At 43.5% G+C, this 24,434-nt stretch overlaps 2 protein-coding genes across 5 annotated transcripts in view; one reads left to right on the forward strand and one right to left on the reverse strand.

Moving 5' to 3' along the window:
* The window catches only part of EXTL3 (exostosin like glycosyltransferase 3), a 63,626-nt gene extending 53,988 nt beyond the window's left edge, over positions 1–9,638 (forward strand). The window contains exon 7 of the mRNA XM_060155768.1: positions 6,528–9,638. Within this exon, the coding sequence (XP_060011751.1) occupies positions 6,528–6,737 (210 nt within the window). The 3' untranslated portion in view covers positions 6,738–9,638. The remainder of the gene's footprint in view (positions 1–6,527) is intronic.
* Positions 9,639–19,901: 10,263 nt separating this feature from the next.
* INTS9 (integrator complex subunit 9) overlaps positions 19,902–24,434 on the reverse strand; it is a 111,615-nt gene continuing 107,082 nt past the window's right edge. For 3 of the 4 annotated variants that reach the window (XM_060155769.1, XM_060155770.1, XM_060155771.1), the window contains one exon: positions 21,984–22,688. In XM_060155769.1, the coding sequence (XP_060011752.1) occupies positions 22,512–22,688 (177 nt within the window). In that variant the 3' untranslated portion in view covers positions 21,984–22,511. Of the gene's footprint in view, positions 21,695–21,983; positions 22,689–24,434 lie in introns of those variants that run through there. The other variant, XM_060155772.1, reaches the window with a different exon arrangement.

The raw sequence follows: 24,434 nt of genomic DNA on the forward strand, positions 1-24,434 counted from the left end.
GTAACTATAGTTTATTCATGTTCATTGTCCCAAAGTCTCCCCCATACTCTTCTAAAAGTTTTAGGTTTTGCCCTGTTGTATTTAAATCATTAATCCATGTGGAAGTGATTTTTGTGTATAATGTGAGATAGGGTCCCAATTTCATTTTTGTCTCCTAAGCAGTTTTTATTGCACACTTAGTTCATCCATACCCAGTGATCTGCAGTGCTGGTCTGTCATTGTTCAAATGGCTGTGTGTACATGGATCTGTTTAAGGATTCTTTTATTCTGGTCTGTTGGTCCAGTTTGTTCATGTGCCAAAATCACATTAATTGTCATATCTTTAGAATTATTATTTTTTATCTGCTGAGACAAATCCTCTTTAACCTAACCCTGTATTTCAAGAGTGTCTTGCCTATTGTTGGCCCTTTCTCCTCCCACATAAATTTTGGAATCATTAGCTTGGCAAGACAGACACAGACACACACAGAGTTGGGATTTTGGTAGGAATTGAATCTAGGTGAAATGGGGAAAATAGATACCTTTAAAAATTATCGAATATTATATAATCCCCAGGCTATAAAGTTCCACAATAATTTTGCAACAGAGGTCTCTGAACATCTTTTGTTAGACTTATTTCTAGGTATTCTGTATATTTTGTTGATATTTTAAATGGTATTTTCCAAAAGTTACATTTTCTTTCATCGTTATAGAACTATGTTTCTTATATCTAGGAAACTTGCTAAAACTCCATTTAAAAATTTTTGTTGATTGATATGGGTTTTCTGTGTTGACCGTCATATATCCCTCATGCAAAGAACTGTTTTGTTTTTTCCTTTCCAATCCTCATAAGCCACTTTATTTTATTTTTTATAGTAGCCAGGACCTCTAGTACAGTATTGAATAGAAATAGTGATGACGGGCATCGTGGTTTTATTCGTGATTTTAAAGGGATGCTTCAGATAGTGTGCTGTTAGGTGTGATGCTTGCTTTACATTTTAGCTTACTGAAGTTTCTTCCTGTTCCTTATTAGCTAAGGATCTTTATTATGAATGATTCTTTAATTTTATTGAGTACATTCCCTATTATCCATTGATACAGTCATGTGTTTTATCTTTAATCTCTTGTGTTGACATTCATGCTTTCTTTGGATAAACACATTTGGTCACAATTCTTTTTATAAATTTCTGGATTTGGTTTTCTGGTATTTTGTTTGGATTACTTGAATTCGTGTTCATGAGTAAGTGAGCCTGTGATTTTTCCTTTCTAGTATTATTATTTTTTAAAATTTATTTATTTATTTTTGGTTGCGTTGGGTCTTCGTTGCTGTGCGTGGGCTTTCCCTAGTTGCGGCAAGTGGGGGGCTACTCTTAGTTGCGGTGCGCGGGCTTCTCATTGTGGTTGCTTCTCGTTGTGGAGCACGGGTTCTAGGTGCACGGGCTTCAGTAATTGTGGCACACGGGCTCAGTAGTTGTGGCTCACGGGCTCTAGAGTGCAGACTCAGTAGTTGTGGTGCATGGGCTTCGTTGCTCTGCGGAATGTGGGATCTTCCTGGACCAGGGATCAAACCTGTGTCCGCTGCATTGGCAGGCGGATTCTTAACCACTGCTCTACCAGGGAAGTTCCTTTCTAGTATTATTTATTTCTGGTTTTGGTATGAAAATTGTAATTAGTCTCATTATATGAGTTTGGGGCAAGTTCCCCTTTTTTTCTATTTTATGGAAGAGTTTGTGCACAATTGGGATTGTGTTTTCTAGGAGGCTTGGTAGAACTCAACCTTTGACATCTTTTGGGGCTTTGCATGTCTTTTGTAGGAGGGTACTAAACTATAGATTCAATTTCTTTAATGATTATAAAAATATTCAGGTTGCTTGTTTCTTCATTTTCTTTATTTTTTTCAAACTTTTAAGTTGTAAAATGTAATGCTCATATAGAAAAAGGCATAAAATTTAGGTGCACAGCTTAATTATTATAAAACAACCCACTTAACATGGGGTGTCAGGACCCCAGAAGCTCCTGCATGCCCCTTCCCAATCTCAGCCTCCTTCCTCAGCCCCAGTTGTAATCACTGTTGTGGGTTGAATTGTGTCTCCCCCTGCCAAAAAAAAAAAAAAAAAAGATATGTTTGAGTCCTAATCCCAGTACTTGTGTATGTAATCTTAACTGTAAATAGGGTCTTTGCAAACGTAGTCAAGTTGAAACGAAGTCAGACTGGAGTAGGGTGAGCCCTTAATCGTATGGCTGGTGTCCTGTTACGAGAGGTGAAGAGACCCAGAGGCACACACACAGGGAGAACCCCATGTGACGTGAGGCAGAGATGCGAGTGATGTGTGAGCCAAGGAACCCCAAAGAGAAAGGCGTAGAACCGATTCCTCCTGGGCCCCTCACAGAGCAGCACATGGCCCTGCCAACATCTCGATTTCTGACTTCCAGCTTCCAGAAATCAGGACCACTGCGAGCTTGAGCCGAAGGGGACAGAGACAGGGCGAACTGAAAGAAGGAACTCCTGGGATTCTACCAGCAGGAAGTGGGCCGATAGAGCTAGTTGGCTGAGAATGTGTTACTCGCTTCAGGTGATGGGAAGAATGGCTCAGAGGCTGGTGGGGCTGCTGTGGTCACCAGTGGCCCAGAGGCAGGACCACACCCCCTTGGCTCCGGAGGGCGGGGCCACCTCCTGAGGGCTGCTGCGCCCCCAGTCCAGGAGGACAGAGAGGGTTGCTCTCGTGCCTTGAAACCTAAGGGGACTTGCCCTGCTGAGGTTTTGACTTGTTTGGGATGCATGGCCTCTTTTTCTTCCCTGTTTCTCTCTTTTGAAATAGAATGTCTATCTTATGCCTGTCCCACCGTTGCATTTTTGAGATAGATAATTGTCCTCTAGGTTTCACGTGTCCACAGATAGAGAGGAATTTTATCCCAGGATGGACCATGTCCGCAGTCTTAACCATATCCAATTTAGACGATTTAAAAGAGATTTGGGACTGAGTTGATTGTATTTGGATGAGATTTTGGACTTAGTGTTGATCCTGGAATGGGTTAAGAGTTTTAAGAGATGCTGGATGAATGTATTTTGCATAGAGGAAGGACATAAAATTTTTGAGGCCAGAGGGCAGGCTGTTTATTGTGACCCGCCAAAAGATATGTTTACGTCCTAACCCCTGTTAACGTGTGCATGTGACTTTATTTGGCAATAGGGTCTTTGCAGATATAATCAAGTTGAGATGAAGTCATAGTAGAGTACAGTGGGCCCTCAGTCCATGATGACTGATGTCCTTGTAAGAGACACAGAGGCACAGACGCTTGAGGGGAGAGTGCTGTGTGATGATGGAGCATCACCTACAAGCCAGGGAAGGCCAAGGGCTGCGGCAGTGCAGGCACTAAGAGAAGGGCATGGGGCAGGCTGTTTCCTACAGCCTTCAGAGAGAGGATGCCCAGCTGACACCTTGATTTCAGACTTCCAGCCTCCAGAGCTGTGAGAGAGTCAATTTCTGGTTTCTTAAGTCACTGAATTTGTGGTAGTTTGTTACAACAGCCCCAGGAGATGAATACAGTTACTGTCATGTCTTTAATGGTACCCACTTCATTGTTGTTTTTCTTTACACTTTTATCACCTAAGTATGTATCCCTAAACACTATGGCTTACCTTTAAAATAAACTCTTGATATTAAAATAGAAGTTACGAAGACAGTGCAGAATTCCCATATACCCCCATATAGTTTCCTCTATTATTAACATCTTACATTAGTATGGTACATTTGTCCCAATTAATGAATCAATATTGATACGTTTTATATTACCAGGGTTTATCCTTTATTCAGATTTTTGCTGAGTCTTTTTTTTTTTTTTAAACTAGAATGATCAGGTAGCAAAATAACATAGAATACAACACAGAGCCGCATGAGAGCAAGCTGCGCCCTCAGGCCTGGGGTTGGGAACTCTTAGTCCCCATATTCTCGGAACACGTTCCATGATTCTCTGGGGCAGCAAGGCTGGCTGGAGCCCGAGCATCTCCTTGCTGACGGCGTAACTGGTCCAGGCCCAGGGCACAGGCTACACATGTGGAGTGAGGCCAGACAAGTTACACCTGCTCCCCGATGAGCCCTTAGAAGAGAAGCGCTCTCTACAAAGGCCCTACACCTGGCAGGGATCGCTGGACCAGGGAGAGCTCAGAGGTTTAGTTCCTCTGTGGCTGAGACACATAAAAAGCCTAGACCAGTGTACACGCAGATTCTCACTAGCTGGAGAGGCAGGGGAGTGAGACTGCCTCCAAGCCAGTGTTTGGTCTTTGGTAAACAAGGATAAATACAAAACATGTTCCTCAAGTGGGCTTGAGCAGAACTGGGCACAACAGGTAAAAGATTCCAAAGCACCATTTAGTGCCCGGCACAGAAGGAGACAGGGGAGGGTTTCGGGGTGGGGCGTGCTCTGCCGTTGTCTCTGCTGCCCTGGCCCCGACTCTGCACTCCTCCCTGCTTTCCGCATCTGCCCTCACTTCCCTGGCCTAACCCTCCCAGCCTGGAGCGAAACCCCGGAGGCGGAGGCGGAGGCGGAGGCGGAGGCGGAGGCGGAGGCGGAGGCGGAGGCGGAGGCGGAGGCGGAGGCTCTCTGGTGGGGCTCAGAACCTGAGGCAGAGTGCCTGCAGCAGGGGGCGGGCAGGGCAGAGCATGTGCTGGGCCCCGAGGCTGGGGCGAGGCTCAGAGCAGGAAGGAGTGCTCAGCTGCCAGAATGATGGCTGTCTTCTGCTCCAGGATCAGTTTTGAACTTTATATAAATGGAATCATACAGTATCTCTTTCCATGTCTCTTAATCTTCCTTTCATATTTCTTTAAAGCTCTTTTTCAATATTTTCCATTCTGGGTAATAATTTTAGTATACTTTTCGTCACTAATTTTCTCTTCACCCATCCATTGAGTATCTGAGTTAATTCAGTATACTTATTTCCCCCCAGTTTTATTGAGATGTAATTGACGCACAGCACTTTATAAGTTTAAGGTGTACGACATAACGATTTGTTACAAACCATCATGAGGTGATGACCACAGTAAGTTTAATATACTTTTCAATTCTGTTGTCCTATTTGGTTCTTTCTTTTCTTTTTAATTTTTTTCTTTTAGCAGTGCCATGCGGCATATGGGATCTTATTTCCCCGACCAGGGATTGAACCCGCGCCTCTTGCATGGGAAGTGCAGAGTCTTAACCACTGGACCGCCAGGGAAGTCCCTATTTGGTTCTTTTTCATATCCACAAGGATTTTTTTGATAGTCCCTGTTTCTTCCATCAAACCTTGAGTAATCTTTCAGAATTTTATTGTACATATGGTACACATTTATTGTTACCGTCCCTATCTGATATTTCTGCTGTTTTGCAGTGTTTTGGGGTCTGGTTCTGTTGTTTCTTTCTGCAGTCTCCTTCATGCGACTCATCCCCTTTTTTGTGACTTTTGATTGTGACGTCATATTCTTTGGGGTTTTGCTTATAGCACTTCTTTGAGGCCTGAGTCTGAGAGGATTTGTACTTGCTTCTTCCATGTGCCTTGGCTTACTACCTCCTTGAGACCTATTTAAGCTAAATTAGCATGTTGGGGCTTTTCAGGACACACAGGGGGTTATAATTCTAGCCTCAGCTGTTTGAGGGCCGGCTTCTGGTTGTCAGTTTCTCAGAGGGGATGTTTCCTCCTCCACTTAGAGGTCAGACTGAGAAGGAAATGCTGCTTCACCGCCTCTCTCTGCAGCGCTCCCTCCTGCCCTTGTGGCCTTCCACTGGGTCCCAGGGTTTCAAAAAGTCTCCAATCTGATTTCCTGACTGTGGGCGCTCCAGCCTCATGAAAACCCGAGCTCCTGGCTGTCTTGCTGGGTTCAGGCCTTTTCATTACTTTGGCTTCTGAGGACTTGACTTATTTCATTATAAGCTCAGCCAGTATATTTAAAGAGACGGTTTCTGTATTTCATCCTGCCTTTTCAGGGATTCTGTGCTCAGGGGGGTTTATGTTATTTAATCTGCCATGTTGTTGATAGTGAAGCTGTTGTATTATTCTTCATACTTTTCTAATTGCTTGGAATTTCATCATCATAATAACCACTAAACTATAATATGACCACTTTTCCATGTCTTTAAATATAACTTTCTTAAACATCTTTTTTAATGGACATGTAGTATTTTATAATGATTTATCTATCCCCCTTTGATGGGTAGTTTTCCAGTAGTTTGCAATTAAAAACACTGATGAAATGAACAACTTTATACCTACATCTTGCTGTGCAACCAAGATAAATAGGAGAAGTAGTGTTACTGAGATAAGCACCACTGAACACCTCAAGGCTTTTGATACTGGTTACGTATAGGCTGTTTGGAAGCGTGTCCTTAATAATAATGTAGATCTGTCCGTGGCAGGAAGAGAGCCCTGGGCTCTGGCTCCCGACTTGCTCTGAGTGAGTGTAGCCATCGACTCGGTGTCGTCACCGTGGAAGAGGAGGCATCGGTTGGTTAAGCTCTGGGGTCTCTGTCTCAGCACCTGTGGTTCTCACTTTGTGCTCTTCCTTCCCCGCTCCCAGGTGACGTCACGGTGGACTTTCCGATGCCCAGGATGCCCTCAGGCTCTGTCACACGACGATTCCCACTTTCACGAGCGGCACAAGTGTATCAACTTCTTTGTCAAGGTGTATGGCTATATGCCCCTGCTGTACACACAGTTCCGCGTGGACTCTGTGCTCTTCAAGACCCGCCTGCCCCACGACAAGACCAAGTGCTTCAAGTTCATCTAGGGGCATTGCACATATGGGAGAGGATGAGCAGAGTGAGGGAGGCAGCTCCTGAGGTCCCTAGACGTGGAAGGACCTCAGGGATGCCCACTGGGTGGGTGGCCCAGACCCTCTGCTGGGAGAGCCGGCAGGGAGAGTGGGAGGGACAGAGCTGCCTTGCTCTTGAAATCAGCCACACTGGCCGGAGCCCTGGTCCCAGGACACCAGGGCTCCCTATACAGGGCACTGGTGATAGCTTACACTGAGGGCCACAGGGACTCTGGAGAGTCACTCACACAGTTCATAAGCCCAGGGCAGCTGGTTTGTGGTTTTTAATTCACTAACAACTACTATTATTATTTAAAAAGAAAGTTTCAGATTTGCCATTCGAGGCTTATTTATATACATGTGTATATATATACACATATATGTGTATATACATGTGCGTGTATATGTATATATGCACACACACTCACATATACATATATATATATATTTGAGGGGGAGTTTGGCATTTCTGCCCATCTCACAAAGTGAGGGACGTACCACGGTGGTCTGTATTTTGGTGGAGATGGATCCTGGCCTTCTGGTATCTGGCTCATCTTTACAGATCATCTCCGTCCTCCCCAGGGGCATCTATCTGTGTGCAGAAACAAGAAAGGGCTGGGCGTGGCCCTGTTACAGGGCCCTGCCCAAGATAAGACCTGTTGCCAACCAGGGCTCTGTAGCTCGAGGTATGGGGATCTGCACCTTTGGGGGCAGTGGAGCCTCCCTGTGCAGGACTTGGTGGGTTTGAGGACTCCCCGCTGGGTCGTGCTGTCTGGGTTCTCAGCCCAGCTCTCTCCCTACCCCCCGTTTGGGAGAGAAGACTGAGGAAGGACCGAGACCTGCAGACAGACCCCCAAATGGCTCTTCTTGCTCGACCCTCCTTTGAAAGACATGTTGTGCTTTGGCTACAGACTTTCCTGCAGGTTCTCTCATGTACGAGAACAGAAGCCTGGTGGGCTGCACTTCAGGTGTGGTCTGAGTGGTTGCAGGTCGGCCTACTCTCTGCCGCAGAGCAAACGAGCATCCTTTGATCCCCACCCGGCTGGCCGGGGAGTCACAGCAAGGCACCTGCCTTGGGATAATACCTTGGTGAAATTCACCTTCCCCGACCCCTGTCTGGGCCCACATCCTATAGTTATTGGATCCCTCATGCCGGGTTGGTTCCGGGACCCCCTGAGGTTTGGTATGTGTCAGAATGGTGGGAGGATAGGATTTGTTAGGTTAAGCTCAAATCCAGCCTGAAACAGGCATTCACACCCCACATTACCACGTTCCGCTCTGGGTTTAAATTTCTATTTCCTGGGCTGAAATAAAAGTAAGCTAATTTTTTTTTTTTTTGGGGGGTGGTGGCAGCAGTAGGGGAACCAAAGAGGGCGTCAGTGGCTGTTGGCAGGGATTTAGCCCGTGGCCTCTACCGTATTTCTGATCCCCACTTTCCTCCACTGAAGTCGAATCTAGGAGGTTCCCCACAACTGACTGAACAAAGGCTCAGCCTTGTCCTGGGCACGTACATGCCTTAAGCCAGCTCCGTCTTCCCCTGACCTTGACATCCTGTGCTCCTGTGTCCAGGGGGCACATCCTCCTCTGACCTGCCTGCCCCAGATGGGTTCTCTTCAAGTATCATGTTGAAGCCAGGCTCTGTCCTGTGGGTAACACCCACCTGTAGGGCCGCTTGACCTAAGGGACTCTCCCCGTCGGTGGACAGGACCAGGGCTCCGTCCTCCGGACATTCCCACTGGCATCTTCCTGTGGTTCCCCTGCTGAGGCAGCTACCTAGGAAATTGAGCTCTGCTGCTCAGCAGCCCAGCGAAGGGGTCCAGACCCCCTGCTTCCTAACTTTCTAACTCCCCCTTCTTTGACCTTGGACTTTATTCTTTTTAGCAGTAGCCTTCTTCCCTTTGGGAAGCCAAAGAGTGTGGTGTTTTGAGCTATAAATGTGGCTGCTATTTTTATCTTGTCTCTCTTAATGTGAGGAGCTCCTAGACTGCCTCTGAGCGGGCCTGATGAGAAAGGAGCTGTGTCAGGATCCCCTGCACTGGAGCCAGAGCGCGGGGTCCCTGAGCACTGGCGGCAGATCCAGAGCAACTGGTACTCTGAGGCTGTGGATGACGTCACAGGGCACTGTAGGGGGGGTGGTGATGTCTGAGCACAGACGAGGGTGGCACTACTTGGACCTGAACAGGACACTGACTTGAAGGACTCCAGACAGCAGTCTCTGATGGACACTGGCCACGTTCGTGAAGGACGCTCCTCATGGTGAGAGGGAGGGTGGCGAGAGCTTTCGGAGGCTTGGTTAGTTCTTCTGGAGAATGGCCGCTGCTTTTTGCAAGGCGGGTTAGGTAGAGGCCCCGGTCCAGGCTTCGAATGCCTTTGATGCCGATCGGTCACCTTGGGAAGCCCAGATGTCACCTGCACCACCTGATTGACTCACCTGGAGCACGGGACAGCCTTGCAGCGCACGTGGGCTTCCTCGGCTGTCCCGTGAACCCCCGTTGCTGTCTTTGCTCCCAGGGCCCGGCGCGTCTTTGCTCTCCAGCTGGCCAGTTTGCTCTTCACTGAGAGGCACCCAAATGAGGGGGAGCCCCCAAGGTGCTCATCAGGCCTTTCTGGGCTTTTGCACCTGTGCCGTGTCCTCCGCCTGTGTGGCCTGCACCTCAAGCCAGGGCCCGTGCGCTGGGCGTGCAGGAGTGGTCTCCTCAGGAGCGGCCTGCCTGTGTGCTCGGGGAGCTCCTGTTTGCAGTGCTGGCGTTTGAAGGGGGAAGCTCTCTGATACTCATGCCATGTCCATCCGCCCCACCCCTTTTCCAGTCATGAGCACAATGGTCTTACGTTGGATTTTTTGTAAAAAAAAAAAAATAAAATGGAGACTTTAACTCATGAAGCTTGGAAGTCTTTTGTGGTTTTCCTCTGCAGGACGCTAGAGTGGCCTGAGGGAAGGTGCCTGCCCGGTTCCAGGAGCCACCCGTGCACGGCCAGCGGGCCCCTCCAGCACGACTGTACGCTGTGATTTGGTCCCGGAGCAGCCTGCGTGCCTGAGCCCGGCTGATGCTGTCAGTGTGCGTGGACGCCGGCAGCCTTGTCTGCGTCCGTCTCTGGGATTAGTCATTTGATTACATAGAGAGGAACGTAGGTGTCACCGAACTGGTTTGAGCGGGATGTGGGGTGGCATGTGGCACGTGTTGGCCTCCTTTACTTTTTCACGGTAACTTTTCAGTGTGTGTGGTGTGGTGCCGGGGAGCTCAAGTGTTGTACGTGTTCCCAGCCCAGAGGAGAGGGCTGGCTTCGAATGGCCCCGTCGGTCTGGGGGTTGTTTGCTGACTTCCAAGGAGCTCCCGCGTCTAGTTGGTGCTTAACTGTCCTTTTGACGTCTGGCTTCTGCTCAGCTGTGGGGTCAGAGCCATCCTCAGGGAGCGAGCACCGAGTCACGGGCTTGGAGAAGACGGATGGAGACAGGAAGGAGGATGGAAGGCAGAGAAAAGCTGAGTTGGGGGTGCTCCTCTCCTGGGTTCTGCAGTTGGGAGTTGGGTTTGTACTAACAAGCCTAAGAATGCCTGGGACCCACAGTTCAGTGTTACTCCGAGACTAGGGTTGACAACTGATGCGGTAGGTTTGCGGCAGGTGAGGGGGGAAGATGATGTCGTATCGGGTGGGGATGCCTACTTGGTCTGGAGCTGGAGCTGCCAGGCTCCTATTCTTGCAGCCATCCTTCTCCTTGTTACCACGTGTGCTGGGGCCAGAGAGACGAAGTGACATGAGGCTGTCAAGATGGGCGTGGTACTAGACACAGAGATAACATGTCTAACTTAGGTTCTGTTCCTGCTAGTTCTGGCTTGGACTTAGCAAGGTAAGCCAAAGTGGTCAATGTTAGCGGTTGATGTTATTGTCACTGAAATCGAAGATTCCACCATATTTTCAAAAATGTGGTTAAGAAGGATAATGCTGTGGTTAAGGATATGGACCCTGGAGTAGACTCTGTGGGTTCAGATCCTGGGTCACCCATTAAACTGGCGGGGAGCACCTTATATTCTAAACTTCTTATCCATAAAATGGCAAGGAGTGTGCCCACGTCTTGAAGATGTGTTGAAAGTAAACATAATAAACGTGAAGAGTCCACTGTTCGGCACACAACAGAAATGCACTGTCATTGGGGTAACATGCTGGAAACTTCTTAGTGGCACTTTCTGCATTCCAGCTCATTCCAGGCTCAGCTGAAGCATTGCCTTCAAGAAACCCTCCCTTCTCAGAAGTTGCTTGTCCCCCTCTAACGGCCGCCACCGCCCCTGGCCCACCTCCTGTTACAGCAGCTGACCTGTCTTACTTCACCGCACACTGTAATGGTTATGGGTCTGCTTCCCACACCAGCTTGCAAGCCTCTTGAGAATAGAGCACTTCAGTGCTAAACAGTTTTTTCCCTCCCTCTCTTCCTCCTTGCGAAAGTTTTTTGATGAATGAAATGATTTGACGACAAAATTAAGGGGGGGGGTCACATAGAAATCAGAGCTGGCAACAAGCTGAATAGTAATCAGTACCATGGTGCTTTGGGAATATAGCTAACGTGGTATTACCAGAGTGTGGCAGGAAGTTGGCACGCAACAGCTAAGAAGTGTTATATTCACTATTTTTATTATTTAAATCTTCATCGACAAAGGGGGTTAAGAGAGCATGGCAAGAAGAATTAAACACCCAGAATGGATTCCAGAAGAGATCATGAAGGTACGGTGGGAAGCCTTGCACTAGGACCAGCCTTGGGTTGCTGTTTAATTTCACCTGTTTCTTGACCTGTTTTAATGAGGCAAATTGTTTTATCCTTCTTCATTTGTCTTCATATTGCGAAAGAGTACGAATCTTGGTCATATTGTGGGGTTGTTATGTGAGAATTTAATCTATTTAGATTTTATTTAACCTATTGGTCCTAATATTTAATTATGGAAAATTTCAAATGTACAGGGAAGTTTAAATAATTTTTATACTGTAAACCTGTATACCTAACAGTCATTTTACTACACTTGCTTTATAAAGCTATCTATAGATTCATTCCTCTATCCATTTTTTTTATTCCTCTATTCTTTTTTTTTCATCCCTTTTATCCATCCTATTTTTGGTGCATTTCTAAGTATATAATTACTGGCATTAATACACTTCCCTCTAAATACATAAGCACACACATCATTAACTGGAGGTCAATATTAGTTTCTATGTGTTTAATGTAAAATTTCCATATTAAATTTATACATTGAAATGCACAAATCTTAAGTGTACTTTCTCTTGACTTTTGACAAATGCATACACTTGTGTAACCAAACCCATCAAGATATAGAACATTTCTGTCAAACCCAGGATGTTTCCTCATGTTCATTCCTAGACAATCTCCACCTCCACCCCACAGTGATTTTATTCTTTCGCCTTGGATTAGTTTTCCTGTTCCTAGAATTTCATATAAATAGTGTCATACAATTTTTACTCTTTTGTGCAAGGCTTCTAGAAACTCAAGTGTGTTTCTGAGATTCATCCAGTGTTGCACGTATTAGTAATTTGTTCCTTTTATTGAGAGAGGTATTCCCTTGATTAACAACATTTGTCCATTCTCTTGATAGGCACTGGAGATGTTTCCAGTTTTTGGCTGTTACGAATAAAACTGCTAAGAACATTCATGTGCAAGTCTTCTTGTGGATTTATGTTTTTCTCTCGGGTAAATACCTAGGCGTATAATTGTTGTGTGATGAGGTAGGGATACACATGTTTAGTTTTATAAGAAACTGCCAGACCTCTTTCCATAGTGATCGTACTCATTCGTATTCCCACCAATAATTTTGTGTTTCAGTTGCTCTCCATCCTCGCCAGCCTTGCCAGTGGTGGTGTCAGGCCTTGTCGTTTTAGCCATTCTGGTTGGTGAGTAATGGTATCTCGTTTGAATTCGCATTTTCCTGATGACTAATGATAAGTACATTTTCATGTGCTTACTCCATTTATATGTATTTCCTTTGTGAAATTTTTGCCCATTAAACTTTGTTTTGGTTTGTCTTCTTTTTTTATCATTGCTTTATTTAAAAAATACATTTTTGGGAATTCCCTGGTGGTCTAGTGGTTAGGCCTGAGTGCTTTCACTGCCATGTCCCGGGTTCAACCCCTGGTCGGGAAACTAACATCCCACACACCGTGTGACAAACATTTTTAATTTTTTTGAGCAGTTTTAGGTTTAGAGGAAAATTGAGTGAAAAGTACAGTTTGTCCTCCCCCATTTTCCCCTTGCATTAGTGTGGTACATTTATTACAATTGATAAGCCAGTATTGACATATTAATTAAAGTCATAGCTTATGTTAGACTTCATTATTTGTGCAGAATGTTCTTATGGGAGTTGACAAAAGTATAATGACCTGTATCCACTTACAGTATCTATAGAACAGTTTCACTTTCCTAAAAGTCCTTTGTGTCCCACCCATTCCTCTCTCCAACCATTGGCAACCACTGTTCTTTTTTACTGTCTTTTTTAGTTTTGCCTTTTCCAGAATGTCATGTCATATGCCAGTTAAAATCATACAATATATAGGCTTTTCAGGTTGGCTTCCTTCATTTAGCAATATGCATTTAAGGTTCCTCCATCTTTCTGTGGTTTGATAGTTCTTTTTTTTTTTTTTTTTTTTTTTTGGCGGTACGCGGGCCTCTCACTGTTGCGGCCCCTCCCGTCGCGGAGCACAGTCTCCGGACGCGCAGGCCCAGCGGCCACGGCTCACGGGCCCAGCCGCTCCACGGCACGCGGGATCCTCCCGGACCGGGGCACGAACCCGCGTCCCCCGCATCGGCAGGCAGACTCTCAACCACTGCGCCACCAGGGAAGCCAGTTCATTTCTTTTTTATTGCTGAATAATATTCCACTGTATGGATGTATTGTTTTTCTTTTTATTGTTGAGTTGTGGGAATTGTTTACCCTGGATACTAGTCCATTGTCAGATGTATGTGCTGTAAATATTTTCCCCAATTTGGGGGTTGCCTGTGCATTTTCTTTATGGTATCGTGTGCTGAGCAGAAGCTTTTCATTTTGATGAGATCTAATTTAGAACTTTTTTCTTTTTTGTTATTGCTTTCTGTGACTCAAGAACCCTGTGCTTACCCAAAGTCATGAAGATATTCTTTTAATTTTTCCACTAAAAGCTGTATGGTCTAGGCAGCATCTCAAGTTAATATTTGTGTGTGGTGTGTGGTAGTGGTCAGAGTTCTATTCTTTTTTTAAAAATTATTTATTTATTTATTTTTGGCTGCGTTGGGTCTTCACTGTTGTGTGCGGGCTTTCTCTAATTGTGGTGAGGGGGGCTACTCTTTGTTTGCGGTGCACGGGCTTCTCATTGCGGTGGCTTCTCTTGTTGTGGAGCACGGGCTCTAGGCGCGTGGGCTTCAGTAGTTGTGGCACGTGGGCTCAGTAGTTGCGGCTTGAGGGTTCTAGAGCGCAGGCTCAGTAGTTGCGGTGCATGGGCTTAGTTGCTCCGCTGCATGTGGGATCTCCCCAGACCAGGGCACGAACCCGTGTCCCCTGCATTCGCAGGTGGATTCTTAACCACTGCACCACCAAGGAGGTCCTCTTTCTTTCTTTTCTCTCTTTTTTTTTTTTGCACATGAATATCTAGTTGTTTCAGCACCATTTGTTAAAAAGAATTTTCTTTCTCCACTGAATTGGTTGGGCCTTTGTTGACAACGTAATGACTGTGTAAGTGTGGGTATTCTGAGCTCTCTTTCCTGTCATGCTGATTTGTTACTAGTACCAGATTGTCTGAATTAATGTAGCTTTCTTGTTCGTCTTGAAATAAAGTAGTATAAGTTCTACAACTTGATCATCTTTCTCAAAATTGCTTTGGATATTATAGTTACTTTGTATTTCTCTATATAAATTTTAGAATTAGTTTGTCAATTTATTTTCTAAAAAAAAAATGATTTTCTATCCTGCTGGAATTGACAGTTAAAAAAAATTCTTGTAAATTACACAGAACTTAAAATGACCATTTTAGCCACTTTTTAAAAATTAAAAAAAATTGAAGTGTAGCTGATTTACAATGTTGTGTTAATTTCTGCTATACAGCAAAGTGATTCATACATACATATGTATATGTACATACATATACATTCTTTTAAAAAATATTTTCCATTATGGTTTATCATAGGATACTGAATATAGTTCTCTGTGCTATACAGTAGGACTTTGTTTATCCATTCTCTATATAAAAGCTTACATCTGCTAACCCCACCTCCCACTCCATCCCTCCCCCAAGTCCCTCCCCCTTGGCAACCACCAGCCTGTTCTGAGTTTGCTTCTGTTTTGCAGATAGGTTCATTTGTGTCATATTTTAGATTCCATGTATGTGATATCATGTGGTATTTGTGTTTCTGACTTACTTCACTTAGTATGGTAATCTCTAATTGCATCCATGTTGCTGCAAATGGCATTATTTTGTTCTTTTTTATGGCTGAGTAATATTCCATTGTACATATGTATCATGTCTTCTTTATCCACTCATCTGTTGATGGACATTTAGGTTGTTTCCATGTCTTGCCTATTGTGAATAGTGCTGCTGTGAACATAGGGGTACATGTATCTTTTTGGATTAGAGTTTTGTCTTGATATATGCCTAGGAGTGGGATTGATGGGTCATATGGTAACTCTATTTTTAGTTTTCTGAGGAACCACCATACTTTTGTCCACAGTGGCTGCACCAACTTACATTCCCACCAACAGTGTAGGAGGGTTCCCTTTTCTCCACACCTTCTCCAGCATTTGTTATTTGTAGACTTTTTAATGATGGCCATTCTGACTGGTGTGAGGTGATACCTCACTGTAGTTTTGATTTGCGTTTCTCTAGTGATGTTGAGCATCTTGTGCCTATTGGCCATTTGTATTTCTTCTTTGGAGAAATGTCTATTTAGGTCTTCTGCTCATTTTTCAATTGGGTTGTTTGTTTTTTTGTTGTTGAGTTTTATGAGCTGTTTGTATATTTTGGAAATTAAGCCCTTGTTGGTTGCATCATTTGCAAATATTTTCTCCCATTCTGTAGGTTGTCTTTTTGGTTTTTTTTTTTTTTTTTCTTTTTGGTTTTTTAATGGTTTCTTTTGCTGTGCAAAAAGCTTGTAAGTTTGATTAGGTCCCATTTGTTTATTTTTGCTTTTATTTGTATTGCTTTGGTAGAGTGACCCAGGAAAACATTGGTACAATTTATGTCAGAAAATGTTTTGCCTGTGTTCTCTTCTAGGAGCTTTACAGTGTCATGTCTTATGTTTAAGTCTTTAAGCCATTTTGAGTTTATTTTTGTGTATGGTGAGAGGATGTGTTCTAACTTCAATTTAAATGTGGCATTTTAGCCACTGTTAAGTGTAGAATTCAGTGGCATTATTAAGTATATTCACAATGTGTAACCATCACCACTAGCTATTTCCAGAACTTTTTTGTCTTCCCAAACAGAAAGTCTGTGCCCATTAAACAGTAACTCTCCATTCCCCCTTCCTTTCAGCTCCTGATAACCTCTATTTTGTTTCTATGGATTTCCCTATTCTGGATATTCATTTAAACGGAATCATAGAGTATTGTCTTTTTTGTCTGGCTTATTTTATATAGCATGTTTTCAAGGTTCATCCATGTTGTAGCATGTATCAGAATTTCATTCTTTTTTATGGCTGGACAATATTTCATTGTGCGTGTATAGTTATGGCATAAAATATTTTGTCCATTCACCTGTTGAAGGATACTTGGGTTACTTCCACATTTTGGGCATCATAAATACTGTTATGGACATGGATGTACAAACATGTTTGAGTCCCTGCTTTCAATTCTTTTGTGTATATACTGATCAGTGGAATTGTTGGATATGGTAACTCAACGTTTAATTTTTTGGGGGAACTGCCAACAGTTTCCACAGCAGCTGCACCATTTAACATTTCCACCAGCAGTGCACAAGGGTTCAGTGTCTCCACATCCTTTCCATTACTTGTTTTGTTTTGTAATTAATAATTTAAAAATTATTGCCATCCTAGTAGGTGTGCAGTGATACCTCCTTGACAGTTTGATTTACGTTTCCCTAATGACTAATCATGTTCAATACCTTCTCATGTGCTTATTGGCCATTTGTATATTTTATTCAGAGAAATGTCTATTCAAGTCCTTTGCCCATTAAAAAAACCTTTTTTTTGTTGTCCACTGGGATTTTGATGAGATTGTATTGAATGTGTATATCAATATGTAGAATTGAAATACTAATAATACTGAGTCTCTAATCCATGAACATGATATATCTCTCTTCATGTATTCTGATCTTATTTAATTTCTGTCATCACAATTTTGAGACTTTTAGTGTAGAGATCTTACACATCTTTTTCAAAAGTTTATTCCTGTGTCTTTTCACACTATTAAGAGTAGAATTGCTGTTTTTTAACAAGTTCTTTTTCTAATTATTTATTACTAATATATAAAATACAGTTGATTTTGTATATTAACCTTGTATTCTGCAATCTTGCTAACTTATTAATTCTATGTATGATTTTCTATTTAAACAATATTTTGCTCATGTTCCTGGAAATCTGCTTCTCTATACTTGTGAGAAGTTTGGGAGAAACTTGTATTTTGTCTGTTATTCTGGTGAGTTAAAAGTCATCAGAGACAACACAATGCACAGGATATAACAGGTGCTTAATAAATACTCACTGATGGCTGGAAGGGCCTATAGATGATTGGAAAAGACTTTGTAACAAAAATAAAGAACAAAGTTCTTTATTTTCAAAATATTGTGAGCAGTGTAATTAGTTACTAGATTAAAAATTTATATTAGATATTCTAAAAAATGTTATCAAACTTTTAGTTGGTGTGTTTAGTAACCCCAAATTACTGTAATGATGTGCATTAAAGTGAGTTTTCATTTGTGACTGATTTCATAGTTGTATGTCATGAAGACTTATAAATGCCTTAGAAATTACTATTGTGGTTTATCGTAGAGAAGGGTAAAGGATAAATCCTGCTAACATAAGAATTATCATGCAGAGGATACACCCCTATTTTTTTCAGTGGCCTCAGATAACAATATAAGGGAGAGAAGAAATACTCCACATGTTTAATGACAAGATGTGGGCAAAACACCTTTCAAACATCTGTGGTCCTATGACTCAAAAAATGCTTAAGTTTAATACATGTAATTTTTTCCCAGTTTTATTGAGATATTATTGACGTACAGCATATGTAAGTTTAAGGTGTACACAGGATTTGATACACATATACACTGAGAAATGATTACTACAATAAGGTTAACTCTATCCTGTCACATAATTACCTTTTTGTGTGGTAGTAACTTTTAAGATCTACTCTCTTAACAGCTTTCAGGTATATAATACAGCATTGTTAATTACAGTCACAATGCTGTACATCAGATCCCTAGAACTTATTCATTTTATAGCTGGACATTTGTATCTCCCCATTTCCCCACCTCCTATCCTAGCCCCTGGCAACCACCATTCTACTCTATCTTTGAGTTCAGCTCTTTTAGATTCTACGTGAGTGAGAACATATAGTGCTTGTCTGACTTATTTCATTTAGCATAATGCCCTTAAGGTCCATCCATGTTGTTGTAAAAGATGGGAATTTCTTCCTTTTTATGGCTGAATAATATTCCGTTGTGTATGTGTATGGTAATGATTTGTGATGTTGAACACCTTATCATGTACCTTTTGGCCCATTCGTATGTCTTTGGAAAAATGTATATTCAAGTCCTGTGCCCACTTTTTTTGCTATTGATTTGTATGAGTTCCTGATATATTTTGGCTCTTAACCCCTTATCAGATAGTTTGCAAACATTTTCTCCCATTGGGTCGCCTCTTCATTTTGCTGGTTTCCTTTGCTATGCAGGAGCTTTTTAGTTTGATGTAGTCCCAGTTGTTTATTTTCCTCTTGTTGCTTGTGCTTTTGGTGTCATAGCCAAAAAATTGTTGCCAAGACCAATGTCAAGGAGCTTTCACCCTACGTTTTCTTCCAGTAGTTCTAGTTTTGGGTCTTAAACATTTAAGTCTTTATTCCTTTTCAAGTTAATTTTTATGAGTGGTGTAAGATATTTTATTCTTCTGTGCGTGGTTATCCAGTTTTCCCAACACCACTTACTGACAAGACTGTCCTTCCCTCATTGAGTCTTCTTGGCTCCCTTGTTGATATTAGTTGACTGTATATGTGTGGGTTTATTTCTGGGCCCTCGATTTTGTTCCATTGGCCTGTGTGTCTATTTTTGTCAGTACCATACTGTTTTGGTTACTATAGCTTTGTACTAAAGCTTAAAATCAGGAATTGTGCCTCCAGCTTTTGTTCTTCTTTCTCATGAATTTTTTTTTTTTGGGGGGGCGCTATTCAGGGTCTTCTCTGGTTCCATACAAATTTGACTTTTTTCTTCTGTGAAAAATGCAATTGGAATTTTGATAGGGATGGTATTGAATCTATAGATGGTAAAATGCTTCTATGATGTGAGTAAACCTAAAATGGGATCCAAGAACAGTGTTGGCTGCAGCCTCCTGCAAGATTAGACATGTTTGGCTCAGTTCTACATTGCCTATCTCCATAATTTAGTTGCGACTTCTGTCAGAACTGTAGTTGGTTATTTTTACCTCATTCTAGGTTTGAAAAAGAGTAAAGTTATTTACCCATAGTTCCACTGCAGTGAATTTGGGGACATCAGAGGTTTTCTACCTTCCCACAGTATGACATGAAAACAATGAGACAGCATTCAACTTTCTTCATGGCTGTAGGGGAAAAACTGGACTTGGGCCAAAGGAAAGTAGCTCCCTTTCCTCACCAGTTTGCTTGGCTCACATGAATATATGATCATACAGCTTTGGAGGTTTCTGCACTCTCATTATTTCTGTTGATACTTCACTGTACAGGCAAACCATTTTATTGTGCTTTGCAGATACTGCTTTTTTTTTTTTTTTTTTTTACAGATTGAAGGTTTGTGGCAACCCTGCGTCAAGTAAGTCTATCAGTGCCATTTCCCCAGCAGCATTATTTTAAAATTAAGGTCTGTACACTTTTTTTAAAAAAATAATGCTATTGCACATTTAATAGACTACAGTATAAACATAATTTTTATATGCAATGGGAAATGAAAAAATCCATGTGACTTGCTTTATTGTGATCATGTGCTTTATTGTTGTGGTCTGGAACCAAACCAGCAATATCCCCAAGGTATGTCTATAGTTTGGAAAAGCCAACTTCTGCCTCTATAGGAAAACGGTGAGGCCCAAAGGCTTCAAGCTCTCCAGGGGTCAAGACGACAAATAGTTGTTACCATTACTTAAAAAGAAATGGACGATACGCCTCAAGTCCCTTCCCCAGCTCCTGACCCCTGGTGCTCACACACGATGTTAAGGTAAGGCAGAAGCCACTTACTGGCGATGGGTTTTGGGGAAAGTTAATTGCTGTACCTCAGTTTCCTCATTCAGCGCCTTGACTGTGGCCCTGTGGAGAGATGCCCCTGAACCAGGAGCGCCCAGCTAAGCCACACCAGATTTCTGACCCACAGAAGCAGTGAGATAATAAGTGTTTGCTATTTTAAGCCACTAAATTTTGGGCTAATTTGCTACACAGCAATAGATATACTACTTTGCAGAAAGATCAAAAGAAATAAGAAAATCAGGTCCCTCCTCACTATTTTTAATGTTTTTTCAATTACTATTTAATCATTAGGCGTTTGTTGGGCTTATGAGTAGAAATTTTTCTAAATGTCAGTCTCTTCCCCAGATCGGTGTGAATAGTCAGCGGGCTGCATTTCCAAATAACAAAGCCACCATGGGTGGTATAATTCTAGCGCTAACAGCAGGTTCCACCATTTCTTCTGGGTCTTCTATTCACCAACCTGGTTTGGTATCCAAATACCTGAACTCTAGGTAGAGTTATTCATAACTGCTCTCTCCTAATACTTGGGAGGGCCAGCTCTAGATTTCTCTGCTCTAACAAATGATTCTTTGCTTCTTCCTCTCTCTGGCTTCTGCCATGAAGTAGGTGGTAATGACAGAACCGTCATCATTTCTTATTTCCTGCACATCAGTTTATGGACTGTTTGCCTCTTTAGTAACCACCTCTCAAGCACCTCTCACTGATCCCCTGGGATTAATCAAGCCCTTAACAGAAATCCAACTTGGACAAATCCAGGTCATTCCTGGACGTATCATTGTTGGAACATTTAAGTAAAATAACCATTTTGATTTTTCTTTCTATTTCATACTGCATTTGCATTTTTCAAGATGTTAAGAAAACTTTAAAAAACTTGACTTCTCTCAAGTTTTACTAGGAAGTATGCCTACATGTGCTGCATATTTACAATTCTCCTACTAAAAACAAAACTAAATTTTCATAACCATGGCATGTCCGTCTCTTGTAATGTTAATCCTCTCCCGAAGTTTATTCTGCAGACACACCCTGGGCCCCTCGATTGGAATGACCTGCACATTGGGAAACAGAACGGTTGAACCATTCCTGGGCCCAAGGCTGGCAAAGTTGGAGATGGCAAAAATGAAGTTGCCTTTTTCCTCCTCTAATGAAGAACTGCTTCCCACTGACGTGTCCATTCCAGAGACAGAACTGACAGCCAACTCTGCATGAAACCTGAGGAAGTAGTTCTATAGTGTTACAGTTCTTGGGTCACTAAAGCCCTTTGTGATGCTTTGCTGCTGGCCAGGTTGGACTGACCTCCGACTGAATTTCAACTGGTCCGAAAAGACGGTAAGCGTCTACTTCTACTGCTGGCCAGTTCTAAGACTTGTATGCTACTCTCCACATTTTAATACTTGCAAAATTGGCATGTGTGTTACAACTGATGCTGTCTCAGAGTTGATGTAATCTGGTAAATACCTGTTTTAAGCAATTCCATTATTTCAGACACAGGCATCTGAGTTTACTGCTCAGCTGAATGCGGAGAATCCTGATCATCTGTGGGAGAAGCAGTGGTGAGCGGAGGGTTGTGGGTGGAGCCTGAGATGCTGGTTCAGGCCCTCCCCCAGAAGGTCAAGGTCAGTGTCAGCGCTCTGTGCTGGTGTTTCTCATACTGACACAGCTCAGATGAAGTTAAGCACCCGTTCGTACAATTTAAGAAATATACTAATGCACATACCAAACTAAAATTTGCTGTGGTGTTTTCTAAGTTCAGTTCTGTGTATTTTCATATTCTTTCAGATACTAAATGGCTATATAAATTGTAGGTTTACCGGAACACAGCTACTTCTATAAAAAATAAGTTTTATTAACAAAATGAGCTCATATTGTAAAATACAGATAGATGGGTTCATTTTGCTAATTTTGGGGGATCATCTTTCTTATCAGGTACAGCACTGTAGACAATAAAACAAACTCAAAGACTAGTTCCCCTGCCCAAGGCCTGTGAAACCATGAAAAACAGGTCACAAGTCCTCATCTTTTTACCTCTCCATCCACTATTAACCTCCTGGAAAGCTGCTGTAGCTCTCAGCCTTCTCCTCGGCTTGTTGCCTCACCTGCCTGGCTGCCTGAGAGAGGCAGGACTGGGAAGAAGACGAGGCTGAAGGTTAAAGGAAAAGCTCTTGCCTGAAACAGTACCAAGAAGCCAGACTGGGAGATTCTGGCCGTAACTCCTGAGAATGTTGCTCAAGCCAGAGACCACCACCACAGAGACCTGCCAGGCTGCATGGCCTTCCTCCGCTGGGTGCTGGGCAGCCACAGTGAAGGACTGCAGCAGGGTCTCAGGGAAGTGGAGATGGCTTTCGTGTTCCACTCAGAACTTCTGTAGGAATTTGAGGACAAGGTCCCGCAGCCGTACCCTGAGCATCTCGTCATTGTCGCAGATGATATGGGTTGAATCTTCCTCGATCTGGATGAGTGTCTCAGCTTCCTGTAGCAGGACGATATGGCCCTTGGCTGTGTCTTCCACCTTAATATCACTGAAGCCATGCTGCTCCAAAAGAAAAGGGACAGGAGGATGTTGGGTGCTCTGAAAAGCCAGAGGATATTTCAGCAACTGAGAGTTCTAAAATCACGCTTCCTAGAATTGGCTAAACTGAACATCCTAGAAGCTGGCATTTTGGACACTCAGTACAATTCTACAGACTAATCACAGGACCAGCTACAGCAACAGAATTCAAACTGAAGCCCCCAAACATGCAAAAATCTCATGCAAAACACAGCAGAATTCCTACAACCTGCTTAAGCTTTTATCTGAGGAGCACATCTAAGCACCTGAGTTCTGGAGCCTGGGATGCCAGGCTGTTCCACACCAGCCTCCATGCCACGCCTGTGGTCCCTGGTAAAACTCCATCCTGTCCCAGGAAAATGCCATTCTTCACAGCAAGATACCACTGACCTTTTGATGTGGCAAATTCCTCCCAAGGGAGAAGACAGATAAGGCAGCGTATCAAATACTTCTCCAGGGCCACCTCCAATGCTAATTCAGAATTTTCTTACACATCACATGTCAAGTTGAGAAAGAAGAAAAGAAATGGAAAGAGGACTAATTTGCCTGAAAAGGACCCAGGCTAGGTAAATGAACGTGACCTAGGGAGATTCTCCACACTTGGCTCTGGAAATCTCACGTGTAGTTTGGGGCAGCCACGGATATTCCTCCTGCAAAGGAGGTGGGGCAGAAATGGTGGGGGGAGTAGCTAGGGTCGGGCCTAGGGGTCAACTCCTGAGCACCCAGGCAGAAGAGCTAAACAAAGTCTTTCTGGGAAAGCAAGCTGTTTGAATATTTTAAGAAACAAGTCAAGCGTGAGTCCCGTCAGCAGGGCCGGGGGGCGCAGCACGGTCGGGAGGAAGCTGCTACTGGTGTGATCACGGCACATGGAGCTCCCTGGGGTAATTCCCACGGGGTGTCCCCATGTCACTAGGGGCCAGGAGAGCCACACAACTCGGGGAAAGCCCTCCCTTCAGGGAAAATTAAACGACTACTGAAGAAAACAATTCCTAATAAAGAGAAAGCTTTTAAGATTTGAAAGAACTCAGCGACTGAGTTATTTAGTTTGGACAAAAGGCAGTAACTACTTTAACAGAAGAAAGTCTCTTTTCCTGTAATGATCTACTATAGTTGCAGTTCTTCTTGCAAGAAGCAACACGAATAATATTATCTTTAGCCAATTCCTCCTCTTTTCTATAAAGGATTCTATAATTCTGATGCCAAAACAGGGATCTCTGAAGTCCTGTGACTAAAGCCAGAATTACAAAATCTTTTCAGGTTCAACTTTTTTCTTTTTACTTGTAGTCATGGAATCTGTGCCTTGCGGGGAGCAGCCAGCAGGGACAAGGGGCGGGATGGCCGCTGAGCCAGTGCAGGCACCACCATCCTCCACAGTGACTGCCTGCTTCTCTCTCCTCCCACCTGGTCTGGGAATCGCTGGCTCTGCTTCCTGAGTGCCTGTGGATCTGGCATCAGTGACCCCTGTGCCCCCGAGTCTCGCCCAAGACTCGTATCTCCTCTGACCTGGCCATGCTAGCTCTGACAGCAAGGGGTCTTCTCATAGGAAAGTGGGGCTCTAGAGGGGGCAGACCCTTCTTTCTCCTGGCCGTCCCCCTGCCCCATCTGTCACAGCTACGTCCTCGAAGAAAGAAAGGCCCCTCCTTGGTCTGGTTCCCACGAGAAGTGGGGGTGGGGGGCAGCCTGGTGCTGGGGGGAAGGGGGGTCCGCTCTCCTCTAAGTCTCCGTGGC

Source organism: Lagenorhynchus albirostris, chromosome 7 (genome assembly GCF_949774975.1).
Source record: "Lagenorhynchus albirostris chromosome 7, mLagAlb1.1, whole genome shotgun sequence".
Classification (NCBI taxonomy): domain Eukaryota; kingdom Metazoa; phylum Chordata; class Mammalia; order Artiodactyla; family Delphinidae; genus Lagenorhynchus; species Lagenorhynchus albirostris.